Genomic DNA, 20,923 nt, shown 5'->3' on the forward strand with positions numbered 1-20,923 from the left:
GCTGGCCCTACCATGCTTAACCACCAAAGCTGGTTGTTTGGTTGGCCTTAAACGATCAGCTGCCATAAGGTTTATTTTAGAGATATATCCACCATACATCTCCAACACCATCCTCTGGTATTCCTGATAATTCTGAGACCACATACCCTCTTTGTGCATGGGGTGGGGGCGACCAAGCTTTAGGGGTTACTACAGTATTGGACGAGATCAGTACTGCCATATGGACTACCACTCCCCCATACACACACAACCACCTTATGAAGCCGACCTGTGTGTGTGTTAACGTCGAAAAGATTTTCTTTAAAAGCCACAGAACCGTAGGAATGGAAGTATTAAACGGATGCTGAGGAAACATTACATCAAAGCTCTGTAAAAAGGTGGATAATGATTTATAGTAATCATCCTTGGGGAAAGACTCATGGCTGATCAAAACGTATGAGACCCTGTGGTGCAACGGTATCTCTATTACTCGTGTGTCACTCTTTATTTCCGGACATTCTACTCCTGCTGGAGGGAAAGCCACTCAGGCCGAATTTCTTTCCGGTATTAAGGAAAGAGAGAGAGAAAGGTAAGTGGCTATGAATTTACCGAAAGATGAGGATGTATGTTGTAGTAATGTATTCACATGGCTGACGTCGTCGACCAGGTGGTGGGGGATTCGAATGTGAAGTGGGAGGTTCTAGTTTAGGGACACCAGAGAGATGGTTAAAGGTGGTTTTGTTGGGAAGAAAGTCGTGATAATACCGGGATAGCATGATTGGAATATTGTTATTCACATTATATAGTCGAAGGATGGCTATGGTGATTAGAAAAAAAAATGATAAACCAAATTGCAACGTGCCAGTTGCAGTGAGTACCATGTAATAGGGTAGAGTCACGCCCATGCCATTATTTTATAGAATATTGAGGTTGCTTTAGGTGTGATTAGGTTTTTGGGATATTATACCTTTTTTTTTGCCGACCAGAAATAATATATAAAGTCCTAGAAACCCAACCTAACATTGGGTAAGACTGACAAAACCAAAGTGGCTGTTAGGTCATATAAATTGCTTCAGATTGTTGATCAAATGGGATGGTTGTGCCCTTATTATGACTGGATGTATCAGGCTTTATTATCTTTTACCTGTTGTCCACCCCAGGGTTACCTGGTGGTTTGGGGTGGGGGTCTAGGGGGCGGAGTTTCCCAGGTTAGGCAAGGTTGATTGGTGTGGTAGCTATTGTGTTTAAGGGCACCCCTTAGGGCCCTTGGGGATATATGTAATTTGGATTTGCTTAGATGATATGTTGAGGGAAAAATGAGGCTGAAAAAGTATAATTTGGAACTACTGTTTGTAAAATTCTTGTATTGCCTCACATTGCCGCTTTGTTTGTAAAATTCTTGTATTGCCTCACATTGCCGTTTTGTTTGTAAGATTCTTGTATAGCTTGGCATGCTATTTAATTTGGATAGTGAGTGATTTTATTTTGTTTCAGTCATGAAGCAATCAAACAGTAGAATAAGAATGATTTAGAACATTTCATTTTATTATGTTATTAGACATTACATAGTGGTGAGGCTATGAAGATCAGGGAGATTACTTAATGTTTGAAATGCTATGCTGTGAGCTCTTGTTTTAATGCACTGAGATTTGTTTTGGACATAATATTTGCTGTGCCAAAGATATGATAAATCATAACTGAAATTTGTGTCACTGATCCTTTTAACTTTTACTTGATCATGAAACCTCCCACTTTCATTTTATGGTAGAATCTCATGTGTTTTCAGCTTCATGCTGTGGTTTTTCGTCATGCTTCATCCACTTTTACCTTCTTATAGATTGAAGAAAACTAACAATATGCCCACAGATTTTACTACACTCCCCAGGTTTTGCACTCCCAGCATGTTAAGACCACACAAATGAGAGTTGTCTTATATGCGTTGATTGGTTGATGCACTCACATGATCCTCAAGGGAGGGGGCTGACTTGCTTGTACCATGTGTGTGGGTACATTAAAGAAGAAGTTTCTGGTTGCCCAGCAGTGAATTTTTGGCAAGCTTCTAGGTTTTCAGCCTCAGATTTTTCTTTATATATATATATATATATTTTTTTTACAGATTTCAGCCCTTTTTTCTTGCAGTTGTTGAACAAGATTCAACTCAAGCAGACCAAATGGTCCAGAATTTTCACATCTAATAGGCTTTTGTTTTTCTGATGTTGGCAGTAGTTGATTGCTTACGCTGAATTCCAAAATATCCAGTTTTGACCTATCAAAAGTTTTCCCCATTTTGTTTTCACATGTTCAGGAAAGATTATTTACATGTGTGATTAAGCTACAACAAGGCAGTATTGTATTTAGATACAAAAGCTTGGAGTTTTACTCTTGGAGCCTATTTTAACTGAGATGTGCATGGGAATTTGATTTATTCTTTCAGGCTGGCATGGAGAAACCCCTTCCTCTTGATGATTTACTGGGAGTATTGGAGAATGTATATGAAGGATATTTTGAGAGAAGTATCCCAGACTCAATCACATCAGCAGTAAAGAAAATTATATCATGTTCTCAGAATAGTGAAGAAGCTACATTAGTGTATGTACATCAGTATTTTTTTGTAATCAAAATATTACTATTACAATATATGAAAAAGGTGCAGGAAATATTTTGGGTTTTATTTGATTTCTTGTTAGTTTCATCAACATCCCTGTTTAAAATTTGATTTCTGTCTTGTGTTTTCATTACTTCTCATCGTTCTCCTGACCAAGTCATTTGCTGGATCTGCCTTTAATAGCTTTCTTTTTTTTCCCCTGTTTTTCTGGTCATCTTTCTTAGAACATATGTTATTGTTATCATTTCCATATTCTCTGCATATTCTGTTACCAACCTTCCTGTCTTTCCTTTGTATCTTTCCTTGTAACCTATCTTGTTCCATATATCTGTCATATTCATTCTTATCTCTTTATTTTATATCATTTGGTATAATTATCTTTCTCAGATTATTGACACTTCCATAGTGCAATCTTTGCCTAACTTTGTAATTCTACAGTAAAGAAAGAGATTATGAAATAAGTTGCAGTATATCACAGTACAACATTTGAATTTACATCTTTGAGGAGTAGATGGGTTGCGATATATATATGTATGATTGGTTATTGTAACAGTGGTTCTACCCTAGCATTGGTAGCTGAAATGTGTATTTCTGCCTACAGGCTTGATAAGTTTTCAAGGAGAAAGGCAAATGAGAAGAAACTACAAGTAACACATACTGAAGTGCCTACAGAAATTTTACCAGATGGTTTTACTGCTGTACTTCATGATATTAAAGTTCATGGCTGTGGCCCAGATGATAGAATCTACAATGTCAATCCAGACATTCGTAAAATGGTAAGAGTTTTGTGTTTATCACTTCATCTCTGATATATTTATCATGTTGGGTTGAACAGGCGGACAGAGCCTTATAGCCTCATAAGAGTGAAAAATTGAAAAACAAATAAAGAAAATGAAAAAGATTATATTTAAGTGAGAGGCAACATGGTTACAGTGAAGAGTGATGATGTTCAACAAGTATTTTAGACTTCTTTATTGAAGTGAATGCAGTTTTAGACAAAAGAGTAGGGTGGATTGTGTATTTCTGGATTGGCTTTTGACATTTGAAACTCACACAGCAGGTAAGTAAAGAAGCTGGAAATTCACACAGACATAAGGGGAAGATTCCTGTAATGGACAGAAAAATCTCTCATGGAGGGAACAGAGGACGCACATCAAACGAACATCATCCACGTGGGTCAGCAAGGCTCAGTTTTAGGCCCATTGCTGTTCTTCACATGCGTTAATGACTTGCCATTAGGGCTGAATTCATACTTGAATATGTTTTGCATAGATTACAAAGGAACCTAGTCAAATTTGGTTAGGTGCATGATTTATGAAGTCAAAACCAAACAAATTCAAATGGAGCCGACTAGAAGAAAGCATTGATGTGACTACAATCTGGCAAGAAGCAAGCTATATGAATGTGTGTGAAAGGGGCATGGGCTTTGACACAATGCATATTACTTTGATAGAAAACTGTCTTAAGAATTTTTAAGGAGACAGGTAGTTTCCTTTTGATTCATGATATTAGATTTACATATAATCAAATGAGTTCTTTAAAGAAATGTTTCATAAACTGTACATAACTTATATTAGCCTTAGCTTTTGTTGCCCCACTTAACTATGAAGACCTAATGGAGAAAGAGGGTCCAAAGAAGGCAGCAAGATTGGTGCAAGAATAATAGATATGAGTTACTAGCAACCTGGGTAAGAGGCTATTTTTTGCCCATAATGGAAGAGAGGAGAGTAATGGGGTCCCTGACTTCATCCTTCAGTATTCTAAATTGGTTTGACAGTGTCCAGTTCCTTGAAAGATGTAAAGAAAGGTCATAATTAGAAATTAAGTGAGAAACTTGTTGGAACAGATGTAAAGAAATACTTTAATATCTGAGTTTTGGATGAATGGAATAATAAGTGGTAAGACAGTGAATGCAGAGTACAGAAGTTAACTGAATGATAACAGCAGGACATGGAGCCCCTTGGGGCAAGACTCTATGTATTTAACAGTGTTTTTACATGTACAAGGTGGGAGATGAAATTCCACTGTCACAATGTAAGACAATATTGTGTTGTGAAGAGTTGTGTGAAATTTTTGATAAAGGGGTTAGCATATTCGCACAGATTGGGAGATGGTTAAAAATGAGGGATGTATAGTTTGATGAAATATTTAAGAAAGACCACATTCGTTCACACACAGTCTCTAGCTGTCATGTATAATGCACCGAAACCATAGCTCCCTTTCCACATCCAGGCCCCACAAAACTTTCCATGGTTTAACCCAGACGCTTCACATGCCCTGGTTCAATCCAATGACAACACGTCGACCCCAGTATACCACATCGTTCCAATTCACTATTCCTTGCACGCCTTTCACCCTCTTGCATGTTCAGGCCCCAATCACTCGGAATCTTTTTCATTCCATCTTTTCACCTCCAATTTGGTCTTTCACTTCTCGTTCTCTCCAACTCTGACATATATATCCTCTTTGTCAATCTTTCCTCACTCATTCTCTCCATGCGACCAAACCATTTCAAAATGCCCTCTTCTGCTCTCTCAACCACTCTCCTTTAATTACCACACATCTCTCTTACCCTTTCATTACTTACTCAATCAAACCACCTCACACCACATATTGTCCTCAGACATCTCATTTCCAGCACATCCACCCTCCTTGGCACAACTCTATCTATAGCCCACGCCTCGCAACCATATAACATTGTTGGAACCACTATTCCTACAAACATACCCATTTTTGCTTTCGAAGATAACGTTCTCGACTTCCATACATTTTTCAATGCTCCCAGAACTTTCGTCCCCTCCCCCACCCTATGATTCACTTCCGCTCCCATGGTTCCATCCACTGCCAAATCCTCTCCCTGTTATCTAAAACACTTCACTTCCTCCAGTTTTTCTCCATTCAAACTTGCCTCCCACTTGACTTGACCCTCAACCCTACTGTACCTAATAACTTTGCTCTTATTCACATTTACTCTCAGCTTTCTTCTTTCACACACTTTACCAAACTCAGTCGCCAGCTGTGGAAGATGTAACCAATAAATGCGGCTTATTTGATTAACTTTAATGTAACAGGGTTTGCAAAGAAGTCTGAGATGAAAATCATCCTCACACCTGAAATGATTTGGTATTTTCAGATGTGAAAATTCTGTATCTATAACTTCTATTTGATTAAAGGATGGATGAAATTGTCTCACCCAGATTCCTCGTGGTGCCACTACCATGCAGTTAAATGGTGTTGTTTCATGGTTTGATGTGGTAATTTATGGAAACAAGAAGTTTACTGGAGGCATTGGTGATGAGGACCAGTGGCAACCGGATGATGACGATAAATGGCGTGAGTATTGCTTGGAAAATCCAGACACTGCCAGAAAAGTGGTGTGTATGACCAAGCTCAACGGTGAGGCAGCACATTTCAGTGGGAGGTATGAACACTATTTTAGTTGATATAAGATGCACACACAAACACAGACACAGACTATAATGGATATTGAAAATGTTTTGAATGTTACACCACTTGGAAAATGTGATTGTGTAATGCCTGAGTTTGATTATGTGGTTCGAGGAAGTTTAAAGAGAAGGGACGAGACAGGAATTGAGGAGATACAATTATGGAAACTACAAAGAACCTAATTTCTGTGGTAATGTAAATGGGGAAATGGAGTTCAGTATTCAAGGTATTGAGGTTAAAGGTTCAGGTTAACTTTACAGTGAAGGATTGGGAATGTGTGTACCTTTAGCCTCAACTACAGAGTAAAGAATGGTTTGATCCAAGATGTGAAAAAGTAATGGAGTTTCAAAATTTGCACTGAGAAACAGGTGACACTCCAGCCAGCTAGATCAGCATAGTATAAAGAGCAAGGAATGAGTACAGCAGAATAAGAATGGAGGAACAGAGAAATTTGTAGAATAGTATATTGGATACTGCAGGTGAAAATCCAAAACTTTTCCATAAATTCTTCAGAAGTAGGTTATCTGTTAAAGACCAGATAATCATATTAAAGAATCAAAGGGAAAATTGTTTAGGATAATGTTAGGGTATGTGAGGAACTGAATAACAAGTTGAAGAGTGTTTTTACAGAGGAAGACACCATAACCCTGTCAATAGCGAGAAGGATGGGCAAGAGGCTTTAAAAAACATTGAGATATCAGAAAATGACATTAACAGAATACTGAAAGGTCTTGACCCATACGAGGCTCTTTAATCTTGTGAAACTTTACCATTTGTGCTGAAGATATGTGCATATACTTTATACATACCTCTTGAAATACTGTTCAAGATGTCGCTGGAGAAAGGCAAAGTGCTAAGGGAGAGGAGAAGAGCAAATATTATACACAATTGTAAGAAATGAGACTGGAAAGATGCACTAACCTGCAGGCCAGTATCCATAACAAGTATGGTCTGTAAGGTACTGGAAGAGCAAGACAAAGCAAATGGATGACTTTCTACTGAGGAGAAAATATCTGAATGAGAAACAGCACAGTTTTAGGGAAAGGAAGTCACATGTAGTGAATGTTTTAGATTTCTGTGAGAGTAAACTGGCCTTAGACAAAAAGGAATGTGGGTCGATTTTTTTATCTTGACTGCCAGTATTCTTTTGACACTGTTACACATGGGAGACTTAGTAAGAAGCTGAAATACCAGATAGGAATAAGGTACATACTCCTTTGATAGATTATCTCATTTGGAGGGAACAAAGGACATATATCAAAGGAGCCATTTCCAAATGGGTGGAAAGGTTGTAGAGGAGGATGTAAAGATACGTAATGATTGAAATGAAAAGTTTGATACTTTTCATGATGGCCATATCATCAGTCAGATGAAATGAGGAGGATGTTTTAGATAGCACTGAGAGTATAGAAAAGCCATTAATAGAATACTGAAGGGTCGCATTCCATATAGGGCTCATTTTCCTATTGGAAATTTGTGCATGTACAATTGACAGACATCTTGAAATACTGTTCTAGATGTTGCTGGAGAAAAGCAGAGTGCCAAGGGATTGGAAGGGGCAAATTGTCATACTTACCTGTAAGAAAGGAGACTGAAAAGATGCTTTGAACTACAGACCATTCTCCTAGACAAGTTTGGTCTCTATCTGTCTGTATCTCTGATGCCCATTTGCTCTGAGAAGTCCCATCAATGGACAGAAGATATCTTAAAGGAAGGTAAAATGAACATGTCTGAGGAGCCTTCTCAAAATGCATCAAGGTCACCAGCAGAGTGCCGTGGGGTATTGCTCTATGACTGTTACTCTTCTTGATATATTTGATTTACTTGCCAAATAGTATGGACTTCTATCTTAATTATAGGTGATGCAAAGGTCATGAGAGAAGGGAAGAGCATGGAAGATTATATCAGGTTACAGTGGGACCTTTTTAACTGACTCCAAAGTTGGTCTGATATATGGATGATGAAATTCAACTCTGGTCTGATATATGGATGAAGTTCAATCCAGGCATATGTAAGGTCATGATGAAAATGAATCATAGTGAAAGAAGGTCTTGATATGAATTTCAATTAGCAGGAAATAAGCTGCAGGAATCTCAGAAAAAGAGTTGGTAGTAGATGTTGTCCCTAACATGTCACCAGAGAACACTTAAGGAAACCAAGTGTCTGCTGTGAAATAAAATTGCATTCAAGTTCATGGATAGGGAAATATTCAGCAAGATGTTAGCATTACACATAAGGCCAATATAGGAAATGCTTTTAATGTTAGTTCACTACACATACAAAGCTCAAAGAGTGAATAGAGGAGGTCCAGGGGACAGCACCAAAGATTATACCTTGATTAAGACAGCTGAATAATGGGAAAGGCTTGAGGCCTTAAATCTGCCCTTTATGGAAGAGAAGATTGAGAGGTTACTTGATCCCAACCAGGTAATGTTTGAAAGCAGTTGGATGATAAAGACAGCAAACAGTTTTTTAGAGATGTGATAAAACAATCAGAGGACATAACATGAAGTTAAGTGAGAAATTGTTAAAAAGAATATGCAAAGTACTTTTGTTTTATAAGAGTGGTGGGTGAATGGAATATAATGAGTAAAGGTATGGTTAATGCAGATAGTGTACATAGATTTAAAAAGCTGAATGATAAAGACTACATAAGGAGTGGGTTCCCTCAAGTGTAAAACTTCCTCCATGTACAGTACGGATTGGTAATTACACACACACATACACTTTTATAAGAGTTGCTGATGAGTAAAATAGAATGACAAGACATAGTTAATAGAGATAATATTCATAGATTTAAGAAGTTTGATGATAGTAGAGATTGTGTAAAACTCCCTCTTAGTTCAGTACAAATAGGTAATAACACACACATACACACATCTCTTTGCAGAACTTAAAGGTTGTGATAAGGTTGCCCCTCTGTCATCTTTCTTCCAATTTGGGTTGTTTAAAAACCTCAAGCCTTTCCCTGCAGCTTAGCTCTCCTAATTCTGGTACCATCTTGTTGCCCTCCTTTGGTGTTACAATGGCAGACTTTTAATCCCCTGGAACTTTCCCATAGCAAGTGACTTGCTTAAAAGAACAGTGAATTTATTGATTAGGTCATTACCCCCTCTCATTGACTTCAGATAAACCTTTCATGTGCTTTCCATTTTGTGTGCTTTCATTCCATTTATTGCTGATAGTATATCTTCACCTGCTGTTTCAATATTTGGTTGAATATTTTCCTAGAGTGAATATTTACCTCTTTAGCTATGAAACTGGGACATTAAATATTTCTTAATTTGTAAATAAAGATGAAAGTAAAATCACTGAGATCTTTACCAGGGCTTCATTGTCATGAATCAAGACATTGTTTTTCCCAATTAATGGACCAGTATACTGGGTGACAACTCCCTGGTTTCTCACAAAACTAGAATTACTTAACTTCTTTTTTTCCCCAGCACATATGTTCTATGCTGCCATTTTACTTTGATGTGTAAGGCTCTCGCTTTTTCTTTGCAAGTCAGACTTATTCTGTGTTGGTTGTTATTTTGAGCTTCTTGACTGTTATTTTCTTTTTAAGCAAACAGGTGTTTCTTTCAGCATTTGACTGTTTTGACTTAGTTCTAGAGAATGATTGTCTGTTACACCTTGGAACATAAGTTCCCTGTGCAAATGTCAATAGTTTTCTGAAGTTTTTCTGAGCTACATTTAAGTCATTTTCATATACAGTATTATTCCAGGCATGCCTTTCAAGAGTACTGGTAAGAAAATTGAAATTTGTAAATCTAATTTTTTTTTTCATCATGACATTAATGTTGACCAGCATTACAAACTTATCCAGCTTCAGCCTTATAGACAAGGTCTTTATATGCAGTAAGAGCTAAGTTTGATATGTTCTCACCATGAGCAAGTATCTCAGCAAATGGTATTTGGGCACTATCAAGCAGGTTTCGGGAGAGCCCAATCCTGGTGCTACTGGAATGGGAATCTTTCCATTTAGATACCAGTATCTTAAAATCTCCTATTGAAATTGAATCATGTGCATTACAAATTTCTGCTACTTGGTCAATGAGAGACATTTATTGTATATGTATACTAGAAGCAAAATTGAATGCTGCTGAAAGAAATCCTACATTTGCCCATAACTAAGCAGGAATAAAACTAAGTGAGGCTCTGCGAAAAGTACTTCAGTCTTAGCAAAGTACCCAACAAACTGCAAGAGTACCATGTGAAGAAAATTTTTAAGGAGACAAAATATTTGTTGGACAATACTGAGATTCCATTTCAGTACATAGAAAGAAACAAACCAAGAGACATTTAAGAAAAGATATAAAGTAATTCAGTAGTGAATGGAGTAAGCTATGCTAATATACTGTGAATGGAGACAGTTTGCATAAGATTAAGACTTTATGTTAGAGTAGAGAAAATTCACACAAAGGGACTCCACCAAAATGGTAATTACCTGAGGAAGAAAGGGAAAAGTAAATGGAGGTGTAACTCTCATCAGGTGACGTACAGTGGCTGTATGCCAAACTAGATTGCATGAATTAGTTTTGTACATCAGAGTCACACTGGAAGTTTACATTAAGTAGATGGATTGATGAATTGTGATAAATGATATCTGATCATAAATCAGTCTCCAAGGATGTCTTTTGATGCAAAGGGAAATTGGAGGTTTTGAGTGGATTAATGTTTTGTAATATATGTTTATAATGAAGATGGTCATTTCATTCATGTTAAGTCATTTTTGCCTCGTAAGTTTCTGAGTTTTATTTTCATTTTGAAATTCCCTCATATTTCAGATACATTGATGGCCAGTTTTATATATTTACTGGAAGTAAGAATGTTCACATGATGATCAGAGATGAGAGAGATATAGATCAATATCATGGAAGTAAATTTGGTATTGCTAAGGTATGTGGTTACAGAGATATGTTAATTTTGACAAAAAATCCAAATATTCCATTCATGTTTTGTATATTTTTTGGTAATCTTTTTACTGTTTCTCATTTAATGTTAGAAATCTTGAAAGTATGTAGCACATCCATGTAAGTAAGGTTATGGAGTGAAAAGGGATATATGGAATATTGCATTAATGACTATGATTTTCTGAGGCCCTAATCAGGTGTTTGAAGAATGTGTGAGAAATTCTTAGAACAACAGATGGATTTGTATGTAGCATTTATGGATCTGGAGAAAGCATATGATAGGGTTGATAAAGATGCTTTGTGGAAGGTCTTAAGAGTATATGGTGTGGGAAGTAAGTTGCTAGAAGCAGTGAAAAGTTTTTATCAAGGATGTAAGGCATGTTTACGAGTAGGAAGAGAGGAGAGTGATTGGTTCCAGGTGAAGGTTGGTCTGCGTCAGAGGTGTGTGATATCCCCATGGTTGTTTGATTTGTTTATGGATGGGATGATTAGGTAGGCAAATGCAAGAGTTTTGGAGAGAGGGGCAAGTATGCAGTCTGTTTAGGGTGAGAGGGCCTGGGAAGTGAGTCAGTTGTTCGCCGATGATACAGCTCTAATGGCTGATTCGAGTGAGAAACAGCAGAAGCTGATGATTAAGTGTGGAAAAGTGTGTGAAAGTAGAAAGTTGAGAGTAAATGTGAATAAGAGCAAGGTTATTAGGTACAGTAGGGTTGAGGGACAAGTTAATTGGGATGTTGGTTTGAATGGAGTAAAATTGGAAAAAGTGAAGTGTTTTAGATATCTGGGAGTGGATTTATCAGTGACTGGAACCATGGAAGCAGAAGTGAGTCACAGGGTGGATGAGGGGGCAAATGTTCTGGGAGCAATGAAGAATGTGTGGAAGGAGAGAACGTTATTTTGGAGAGCAAAAATGGGTATTTTGAAGGAATAGTAGTTCCAGCAATGTTATATGGTTGTAAGGCATGGGCTATAGATATGGTTATACGGAGGAGGATGGATGTGTTGGAAGTGAAATGTTTGAGGACAATATGTGATGTGAGGTGGTTTGATCGAGTAAGTAATGAAAGTAGGGAAAGAGAGATTTGTCGAAATAAAAAGAGTTTTAGAGAGCATATGGAGAAAATGAGTGAGGAAATGTTGACAAAGAGGATATATGTGTTAGAAGTGGAGGGAACAAGAAGTGGGAGACTAAATTGGAGGTGGGAGGATGGAGTGAGAAAATATTTCCAACGATCAGGGCCTGAACATGCAGAAAGGGGAGAGGCATGCAAGGAATAGAGTGAAATGAAACTATGTGGTATATCGGGGTCGACGTGCTGTCAATGGACTGAGCCAGGGCATGTGAAACATCATGGGTAAAGCATAGAAAGGTCTGTGGGGCCTGGATGCAGATAGGGAGCTGTGGTTTTGATGCATTACACATGACAGCTAGAGACTGAATGTGAACGACGTGGCCTTTTTTGTCTTTTTTTGGCACCTTGCTAAAGCAGGGGGTAGCGATGCTGTTTCCTGTGGGGCAGGGTGGCTCCAGGAATGGATGAAAGCCAGCAAGTATGAATATGTACATGTTGATATATGTATTTGTTTGTGTATGTGTATATATATGTATGTATATGTTGATATTATATGTATTTGGGCGTTTATGTGTATATGTATTTATGAGTGGATGGGCCATTCTTTGTCTATTTCCTGGTGTTTCCATGCTGACTCAGAAAATAATGATCAGGTATAATAATAATGATAATGAGAGAGAATGGCCTGGTAAACAGAGAAGTGGTGAAAGCTTTGCGGAAGATGAAAGCCGGTAAGGCGGCAGGTTTGGATGGTATTGCAGAGGAATCTATTAAAAAAGGGGCGACTGTGTTGTTGACTCGTTGATGAGGATATTCAATGTATGTATGGCTCATGGTGAAGTGCCTGAGGATTGGTACAATGCATGCATAGTGCCATTGTACAAAGGCAAAGGGAATAAAGGTGTGTGTTCAAATTACAGAGGTATAAGTAGGTTGAGTATTCCTGGGAAATTATATGGGAGGGTATTGATTGAGAGGGTGAAGGCATGTACACAGCATCAGGTTGGGGAAGAGCAGTGCGTTTTCAGAAGTGGTAGAAGATGTGTGGATCAGGTGTTTGCTTTAAAGAATGTTTGTGAGAAATACTTAGAAAAACAAATGGATTTGTATGTTGCATTTATGGACCTGGAGAAGTCATATGATAGAGTTGATAGAGATGCTCTGTGGAAGGTATTAAGAGTATATGGTGTGGGAGGCAAGTTGCTAGGAGTGAAAAGTTTTTATCGTGGATGTAAGGCATCGTTGTACAAGTAGGAAGAAAGGAAAGTGATTGGTTCCCAGTGAATGTTGGTTTGCGGCAGGGGTGCGTGATCTCTCCATGGTTGTTTGATTTGTTTATGGATGGGGTTGTTAGGGAGGTGAATGCAAGAGTTTTGGAGAGAGGGGCAAGTATGCAGTCTTTTGTGAATGAGAGGGCTGGGAAGTGAGTTGTTGTTCGCTCATGATACAGTGCTGGTGGCTGATTCATGTGAGAAACTGCAGAAGCTGGTGACTGGATTTGGTAAAGTGTGTGCAAGAAGAAAGCTGAGAGTAAATGTGAATAAGAGCAAGGTTATTAGGTACAGTAGGGTTGAAGGACAAGTCAATTGGGAGGTAAGTTTGAATGGAGAAAAACTGGAGCGAGTGAAGTGTTTTAGATATCTTGGAGTAGATTTGGCAGCAGATGGAACCATGGAAGCAGAAGTGAGTCACAGGATGGGGGAGGGGACAAAGGTTCTGGGGGCGTTGTAAAATGTGTGGAAGGCTAGAACATTGTCTCAAAAAGCAAAAATGGGTATGTTTGAAGGAATAGGGGTTCCAACAATGTTGTATGGTTGCGAGGCGTGGGCTATAGATAAGGTTGTGCGGAGGAGGGTGGATTTGCTGGAAATGCAATGTTTGAGGACAATATGTGGTGTGAGGTGGTTTGATCAAGTAAGTAATGAAAGGGTAAGAGAGATGTGTTGTAATAAAAAGAGTGTGGTTTAGAGAGCAGAAGAGGGTGTTTTGAAATGGTTTGGTCACTTGGGGAGAATGAGTGAGGAAAGATTGACCAAGAGGATATATGTGTCAGAGGTGGAGGGAACGAGAAGTGGAAGACCAAATTGGAGGTGGAAGGATGGAGTGAAAAAGATTTTGAGTGATCAGGGCCTGAACATGCAGGAGGGTGAAAGGCATGCAAGGAATAGAGTGAATTGGAACGATGTGGTATACCAGGGTCAATGTGCTGTCAATGGATTGAACCAGGGCATGTGAAGCGTCTGGGGTAAACCATGGAAAGTTCTTTGGGGCCTGGATGTGGAAAGGGAGCTGTGGTTTTATTGCATTATACATGATAGCAAGAGACTGAGTGTGAACGAATGTGGCCTTTGTTGTCTTTTCCTAGCGTTACCTCGCGCGTGTGCAGGGGAGGGGGGTGTCATTTCATGTGTGGAAGGGTGGTGACGGGAATGAATAAAGGCAGCAGATATGAATTATGTACATATGTATATGTCTGTGTATGTATATATATGTATACGTTGAAATGTATAGGTATGTATATATGTGTGTGTGGATGTGTGTGTATGTACATATGTATGTGGGTGGGTTGAGCCATTCTTTCGTCTGTTTCCTTGCGCTAGCTCGCAAACGCAGGAGATAGCGACAAAGTATAATATAAATAATGATGATAATAATAACAATATTCTCTCTTTTGGAGAGCAGGATTGAGTTGCAGGGAATTCTTATTGATTTTTTTTTTCTTTTTACAGGTGATAGCCAAAGCAGTCTGTGATACCCTGAAGGGTTTAGAGAAACAGAAGCTTCATCTCTTGCTCAGTCTTCTCCATCACACCAAATGTACTGCAGTCTGTGAGATTCTTCAGCCAGAATTCCAGCATATTGTTAATATTCATCACTATATTAAACCTCAGCTGTTTATAATATCATTTACATATATGACTACTACAGACACAGAAACCAGCTTAACTGCAATACCTCCTCACCATGCATTGGATTTAGCCATTGCTCTTGGGCTGAATTCTGCTCCCTACACAGTTATAACTACTGAAGATATCTTGAAGCACAGAAATGAGGTAAGCTGAATAAGGTAAATTATGCACTTTAATAACACACATTAATGGGAATTGATATTGTGAAAGAGCAGACAGAATATCTCTTTATTTGTTTGTATATTTTGCATCTTCCTGTTATATGTGAGAACTTTATGCAAACCCTTAGACATATTTTTCCACCACTTCTGCATGCTTTGTACAGTCTGCTATGTTATCATCATCTCATTAGTAAGGTAGCGCCAGGAAACAGACGAAGAAAGAAAGACCATCCTCTCACACACACACATGGGTATGTTTGAAGGAATAGTAGTACCAACAATGTTATATAGTTGCAAGGCATGGACTATAGATAGGGTTGTACGGAGGAGGGTGGATGTATTGGAAATGAAATGTTTGAGGACAATATGTGGTGTGAGGTGGTTTGATCGAGTAAGTAATGAAAGGGTAAGAGGGATGTGTGGAAATAAAAGGAGTGTGTTTGAGAATACAGAAGAGGGTGTGGTGAAATGGTTTGGACATATGGAGAAAATGAGTGAGGAAAGATTGACAAAAAATATATGTGTCAGAGGTGGAGGGAACAAGGAGAAGCAAGTGACCAAATTGGAGGTGGAATGATGGAGTGAAGAAGATTTTGAGCGATCAGGGCCTGAAGATACAGGAGGGTGTGAGGCGTGCAAGGAATAGAGTGAATTGGAATGATGTGGTATACCGGGGTCGACATGCTGTCTGTGGACTGAACCAGGGCATGTGAAGTGTCTTGGGTAAAGCATGGAAAGGTCTGTGGGGCCTGGATGCAGATAGGGAACTGTGGTTTCGGTGCATTACACATGACAGCTAGTGACTGTGTGTGAATAAATAAGACCTTTTTAGTCTGTTTCCCTGGCACTACCTTGCTGAAGTGGGGGTTAGCGATGCTGTTTCCTGTGTGGCAGGGTAGCGACAGGAATGGATGGAGGCTAGAAAGTATGAATGTGTACATATGTCTGTGTGTGTGCATGCATATGTATGTATATGTTGATATGTTATCCCTGGGGATAGGGGTGAAAGAATACTTCCCACATATTCCCTGTGTGTCGTAGAAGGCAACTAAAAGGGAAGGGAGCAGGGGGCTGGAAATCCTCCCCTCTTTTTTTTTCCTAAAAAAAAAACAAGGAACAGAGAAGGGGGCCAGGTGAGGACATTCCCTCAAAGGTCCAGTCCTCTGTTCTTAACGCTACCTCGCTAATGTGGGAAATGGCAAATAGTATGAAAGAAAGAAAAAGAAAGATGTTGATATGTATGTATATGGGTGTTTATGTATGTATGTGTGTATATGAGTGGATGGGCCATTCTTTGTGTGCTTCCTGATGCTACCTTGCTAACAAGGTAAACAGCAACTATGTATAATGAATGAATGAAATATTGTTTTTCCATATCTTGCCTTTTTACATGTATTTCCTTCATTTTACAAAGTGAAAGAGAAAATATGAAGACATTTTCTAGCCCATTTTGCAGTGGGAACACAGGAAGTTTCCTAGCAGTTAGGGAGGTAAACAATCAACTGGTTCACCTGAAAGTTTAAGACACTTTAATCAAATGAACTTGACTGATAATTGTGCATTTTGTGATGGTTAGCCAGTTTGTTTTAAGTTTTGCCATGGCATTAGAATGCTTGATGTATCATAAGGAAAAAGTTGTTTTAAAAGCTGCCAAAACACATGAAACATCTGCTTCTTTGACCAGTGAACATGATTTAACTGCTGAACAGATTTATAATGCCAGTGAAAGATTATTTTCTTGACATTACTTCCATCCATTAAAATTTCACTCCAGACATCTGCTCTGCACTGCCAGCAAGACAAGTGTTCCCTGGAACACCTTTCTAGTTAGACATGGACATTAATCTCTGACAAATTCCGTTCAGTAAAAAAAGTACTAATATCACTTGTATGAAAGTCATAGCAGCTGAAAGGATTCTTTAGCAAACACTTATAGTAATTTTTCCTTTGTCTTTTAACACAGAGATGTTTAGCGGCTTGAATTTGAAGAAGATTGGTCCTTGCTTAATTATTATTTAGATGAGGAAAATTATTAAGTTATGTTGATAATGTTTGCAACAGCTTGCTTCTGTTGTTTTTGGCATTATGAATTATTGTTAAATGAGAAGTTTGATATGAATTTTTTTATGTCGTGCAATTATTTAACAAAGAATTTTGATGTTTCTGCATAGATTCGACAAGATTTCAAGAGCGAAGGAGAAGTATTATATTTCCTAAACCAGAATGAAGATACCATTGGACTTGCAAAAATTAAGACAACTTGGTATGTTCTATTAAGGGCATTGCGTGAGAAAGCTGTGAGGTGTTTCTCAGGTTCTAAGAAGACATTGTGCTGGAATGTAGATGATCATATTGTTTCAACTCACAAACGTTTTTTGGATATTCAAAAGTGGTTAAAGTTTTCATCTTCATGTTTACAACAATGGAAGGTAAGATTTTTTCTAAGTTATGGTATAGTTTGAGTATCCCTTATCCGAAATGCCTGGGACCAGAAGTGTTTTGGATTTTTTATACTTTTTTAGATTTTGGATTATTTCCATATATATAATGAGATATCTTGGGGATGGGATCCAACTCTAAACTCAAAATCCATTTATGTTTCAAGTGCACCTTATACTCATAGCCTGAAGGTAAGTTATGCAATATTTGTAATAATTTTGTGTTGTGAAACAAGGTTTGTGTAACACTAAACCATCAGAAAGCTAAGGTGTCACAACCTCAGCTGCTCATGTGGACAGTCTGTGGTTGTTTGGCATCACCTTCATTTCTGACTCTGAATTATATGCTAATGATAAGCAGTCACTTTGCTACACTTATTCACACATAAGTACATAACAATAAAAAAATATGAATACCATTAGTACAATGAAAAAATGATGTGTTTAGGGTAAATAAGCAGCACAGTAGCATCAGCAGAATACCTGTATCAGCTGTTAAACAATAACAACAACAAATAACTGCAGGTTTTCAGTTTCCAATTATGATGCTGTTTTTAATTAAAAAGTTGCAGTACAGTGTTTTTTTGTTTTTTTGAGATATAAAAGCAAATAAGCATTTGATTTATGATGATCACAGGTAGCTGTAAATGCAATGAAAACTAACTGAGAAAAATTTCAACGCAATAATGTTGCTGGTCATGTTACGCTCAAACATGGCATTTTAGGTGGAGATGAAATGGTTTAGGTCCAACTGAGCCCATTGCCAACTCGGACCATTTTGGATTACCAACTCAGACTGTTTCGGATTACCATTTCACAATACAATAATGTGCTCCAGATCCTTGGTGTTGATACACTATCAAGATACAACACAATATGGCAGATGCTTCTCGCCCTCAACTTGCTTCATTAAAAGTCTTGTGGCAGTGCTAGGTTAACACCACTGTGCTAGTTAAGGGTTACACACACACACACACACACACACACACACACACACACACACTCACACTGTAGGTTACAACCACACCTGGGCTGGGCTGGACTTTTGAAATTCAGATTTCACATTGAAATAATTTTACACTTGCCAAAAAAAAATTGACCTCTGCTTACAAAATAAGATAAATACAGCAACAAATACTAGAACAACATATGGCCTGAGAAACTTGATAGGGAGGGTACATCACTGTTGACATCATCATGAAAAGGAATATCAGAAGTTGAGGGATCAGGAAGTGGTCCTCTAGGGATGAGGAGGTATTCTTGTGGATGTCTTTAGAAATGTTTCTTCCAGAGTTATCTGCCTCAATTAACAATGGTTTTTGTCTTTGAAGTCTCTCTTTGGTCTTATAAACTGACATAATTTCTTGTACTGTTATGAATGCATGCTACTGTAGTCCTTCAATAAGTCATTCACACATTTTCACCATGTCGTCCATAGGCACTTTTTCTGCAGTGTTAACAGAGTCATCTTCATCGACTCTATTATCATGATCACCTTGATTCAGAACCATTACAGCTATTTCACAAACGGTCAGTGAATGAACAATTGGAGCCTCTCTGTCGATGTTAAAAACTTCTTTGATATCCAGTTCTTCCAGCTTACTGATGGACTCTGGAGGCCTTTTTGACATTTTTAACATTATCTTTATACCACAGAGCAAAGAATGAGCAAAAAACGCAGTGAATAATGCATGTAGGTCTGGTGGTGACAATGGTTTGTGACAAACTGGCGCTAACAGAGCGTTAGAGCTCTGCATGGATAAGTGAATTCAGGTGTGGAATTTTGCACTTGTAATGTCATGTTGCCCCTCTTAAAGTTATGGATTTTTGAGCATTTTGGTTTTTAAGATTAAGGATACTCAACCTGTTTGTATGTGAAGTTTTTAATGGTAAGGAGCAGATCCTCATCCCTTGGTTGATGTAAATAAATGTTTTTCATTTATTTTATTTTATTATACTTGATCGCCATCTCCCACATCAGTGCAGTAGTGCCAGGAAACAGACAAAGAATAGTCCCATCCACTCATATATACACACACACACACACATATATATATATATATATATATATTCCTATGATTCCACAGGGAAAATGAAACATGATAAGTTCCCAAGTGCACTTTCGTGTAATAATCACATCATCAGGGGAGACACAAGAGAGAAATAACAATCATTTGGTATACAACGAAGAGACATAGCTAGGACGCCATTTGGTAAACATGTGATTGTCCAAGACAGACAACGAGCGTATCATAGACTTATTACGTGGACAAGAAGGTGAATTGTGTACAAATCTTATCAACAATAAAGTTATCCAGGTTTTATAGACCATCACTAATATTAAGATTATAATTCATTGTGTATTTAATGATAGAAGATTCAATGATATTTCTCATGGAACTGGCGTTAGAGTTAATAACTGAGATGGTATTACTCCAGTCAGTACCATAATCATAGTTTTTAACGTTATTAAATAAGGCATTTGATTCTTGTCCTGTTCTTATACTATATTTATGTTGGTTAAGTCTTAACAGAAAGATCCTTACCAGTCTGCCCAACATAAAACTTATCACACCAGTCTGCCCAACATAAAACTTATCACAATTTCGACATGGCACTTTATAGATGCATATATATTTATGTACATATACATAGATGTTCATACATGCACATGTAAATACATATGCATATCAACATACACATACACATACATATACATATATACACATGTACATATTCATACTTGCTTGCCTTCATCCATTCCTGGCATTATCCCGCCCCATGGTAAACAGCGTCGTTACCCCCTGCTTCGTATATGATTTGAAGTTAACCCTATGAATTTGGAAATACATCTGCAAAAATTACATATTCAGTTGATACAGGACTTCATTTTCTTTCAATATTCATGTCATTTTATTTGTTTGCTTTTAATACTAACTTTTCTTGTCCCAGCTTTTTTTGTTAGTATTGGTAACTGAGGCTTTGGGTTACGATTCCTGCATGGCTCCTTTTTAAAAGATTTCCAAATGCTTAAAGGATTTCCAGATCCCTCCCCCAACTCTACTTTGTTCTACTTAACCATCTTAGATGCATCATCTCAGGTATCTTTGTAGAGATACATGATGTCATATAATGCTCTTGTGGCTCTGCAAAGACTAATCTACTGTATTGGTCAATGAGCCACATTCTTATAAATTTCCATTTCCATTTTTATCTCTTATTCACAAGTATTTTTCCTACCTTAGCAAAGTAGCATCAGGAACAGATGAGCTCATGTCAGAGGGAAGAGGCAGCACAGAAAGAAATTGAATATAGTGTTTTAGATTTTGTTGAAGTTATTTGAAGAGCAACTTGTGATCCAGGGGAATGTAAGTCGAGTATAACATTGATATAGAATT

At 37.9% G+C, this 20,923-nt stretch overlaps 1 protein-coding gene across 7 annotated transcripts in view; it reads left to right on the forward strand.

The window, feature by feature from the left end:
- The first annotated feature begins 3 nt into the window (after window positions 1-3).
- Window positions 4-20,923, forward strand: part of LOC139759152 (uncharacterized) — a 44,447-nt gene continuing 23,527 nt past the window's right edge. For 3 of the 7 annotated variants that reach the window (XR_011715000.1, XR_011714999.1, XM_071681181.1), the window contains exons 1-7: window positions 666-849; window positions 2,414-2,568; window positions 3,186-3,360; window positions 5,782-6,005; window positions 10,819-10,930; window positions 14,747-15,070; window positions 17,259-17,350. Coding sequence is in view for 5 of the 7 variants with exons in the window: in XM_071681181.1 (XP_071537282.1) it covers window positions 754-849; window positions 2,414-2,568; window positions 3,186-3,360; window positions 5,782-6,005; window positions 10,819-10,930; window positions 14,747-15,070; window positions 17,259-17,350 (1,178 nt within the window). In the remaining 2 variants the exon portion in view is untranslated. Of the gene's footprint in view, window positions 569-665; window positions 850-2,413; window positions 2,569-3,185; window positions 3,361-5,781; window positions 6,006-10,818; window positions 10,931-14,746; window positions 15,071-17,258; window positions 17,517-20,923 lie in introns of those variants that run through there. The other 4 variants (XM_071681180.1, XM_071681177.1, XM_071681179.1 and 1 more) reach the window with 4 other exon arrangements.

This window comes from Panulirus ornatus, chromosome 32 (genome assembly GCF_036320965.1).
Source record: "Panulirus ornatus isolate Po-2019 chromosome 32, ASM3632096v1, whole genome shotgun sequence".
In the NCBI taxonomy this organism is placed as follows: domain Eukaryota; kingdom Metazoa; phylum Arthropoda; class Malacostraca; order Decapoda; family Palinuridae; genus Panulirus; species Panulirus ornatus.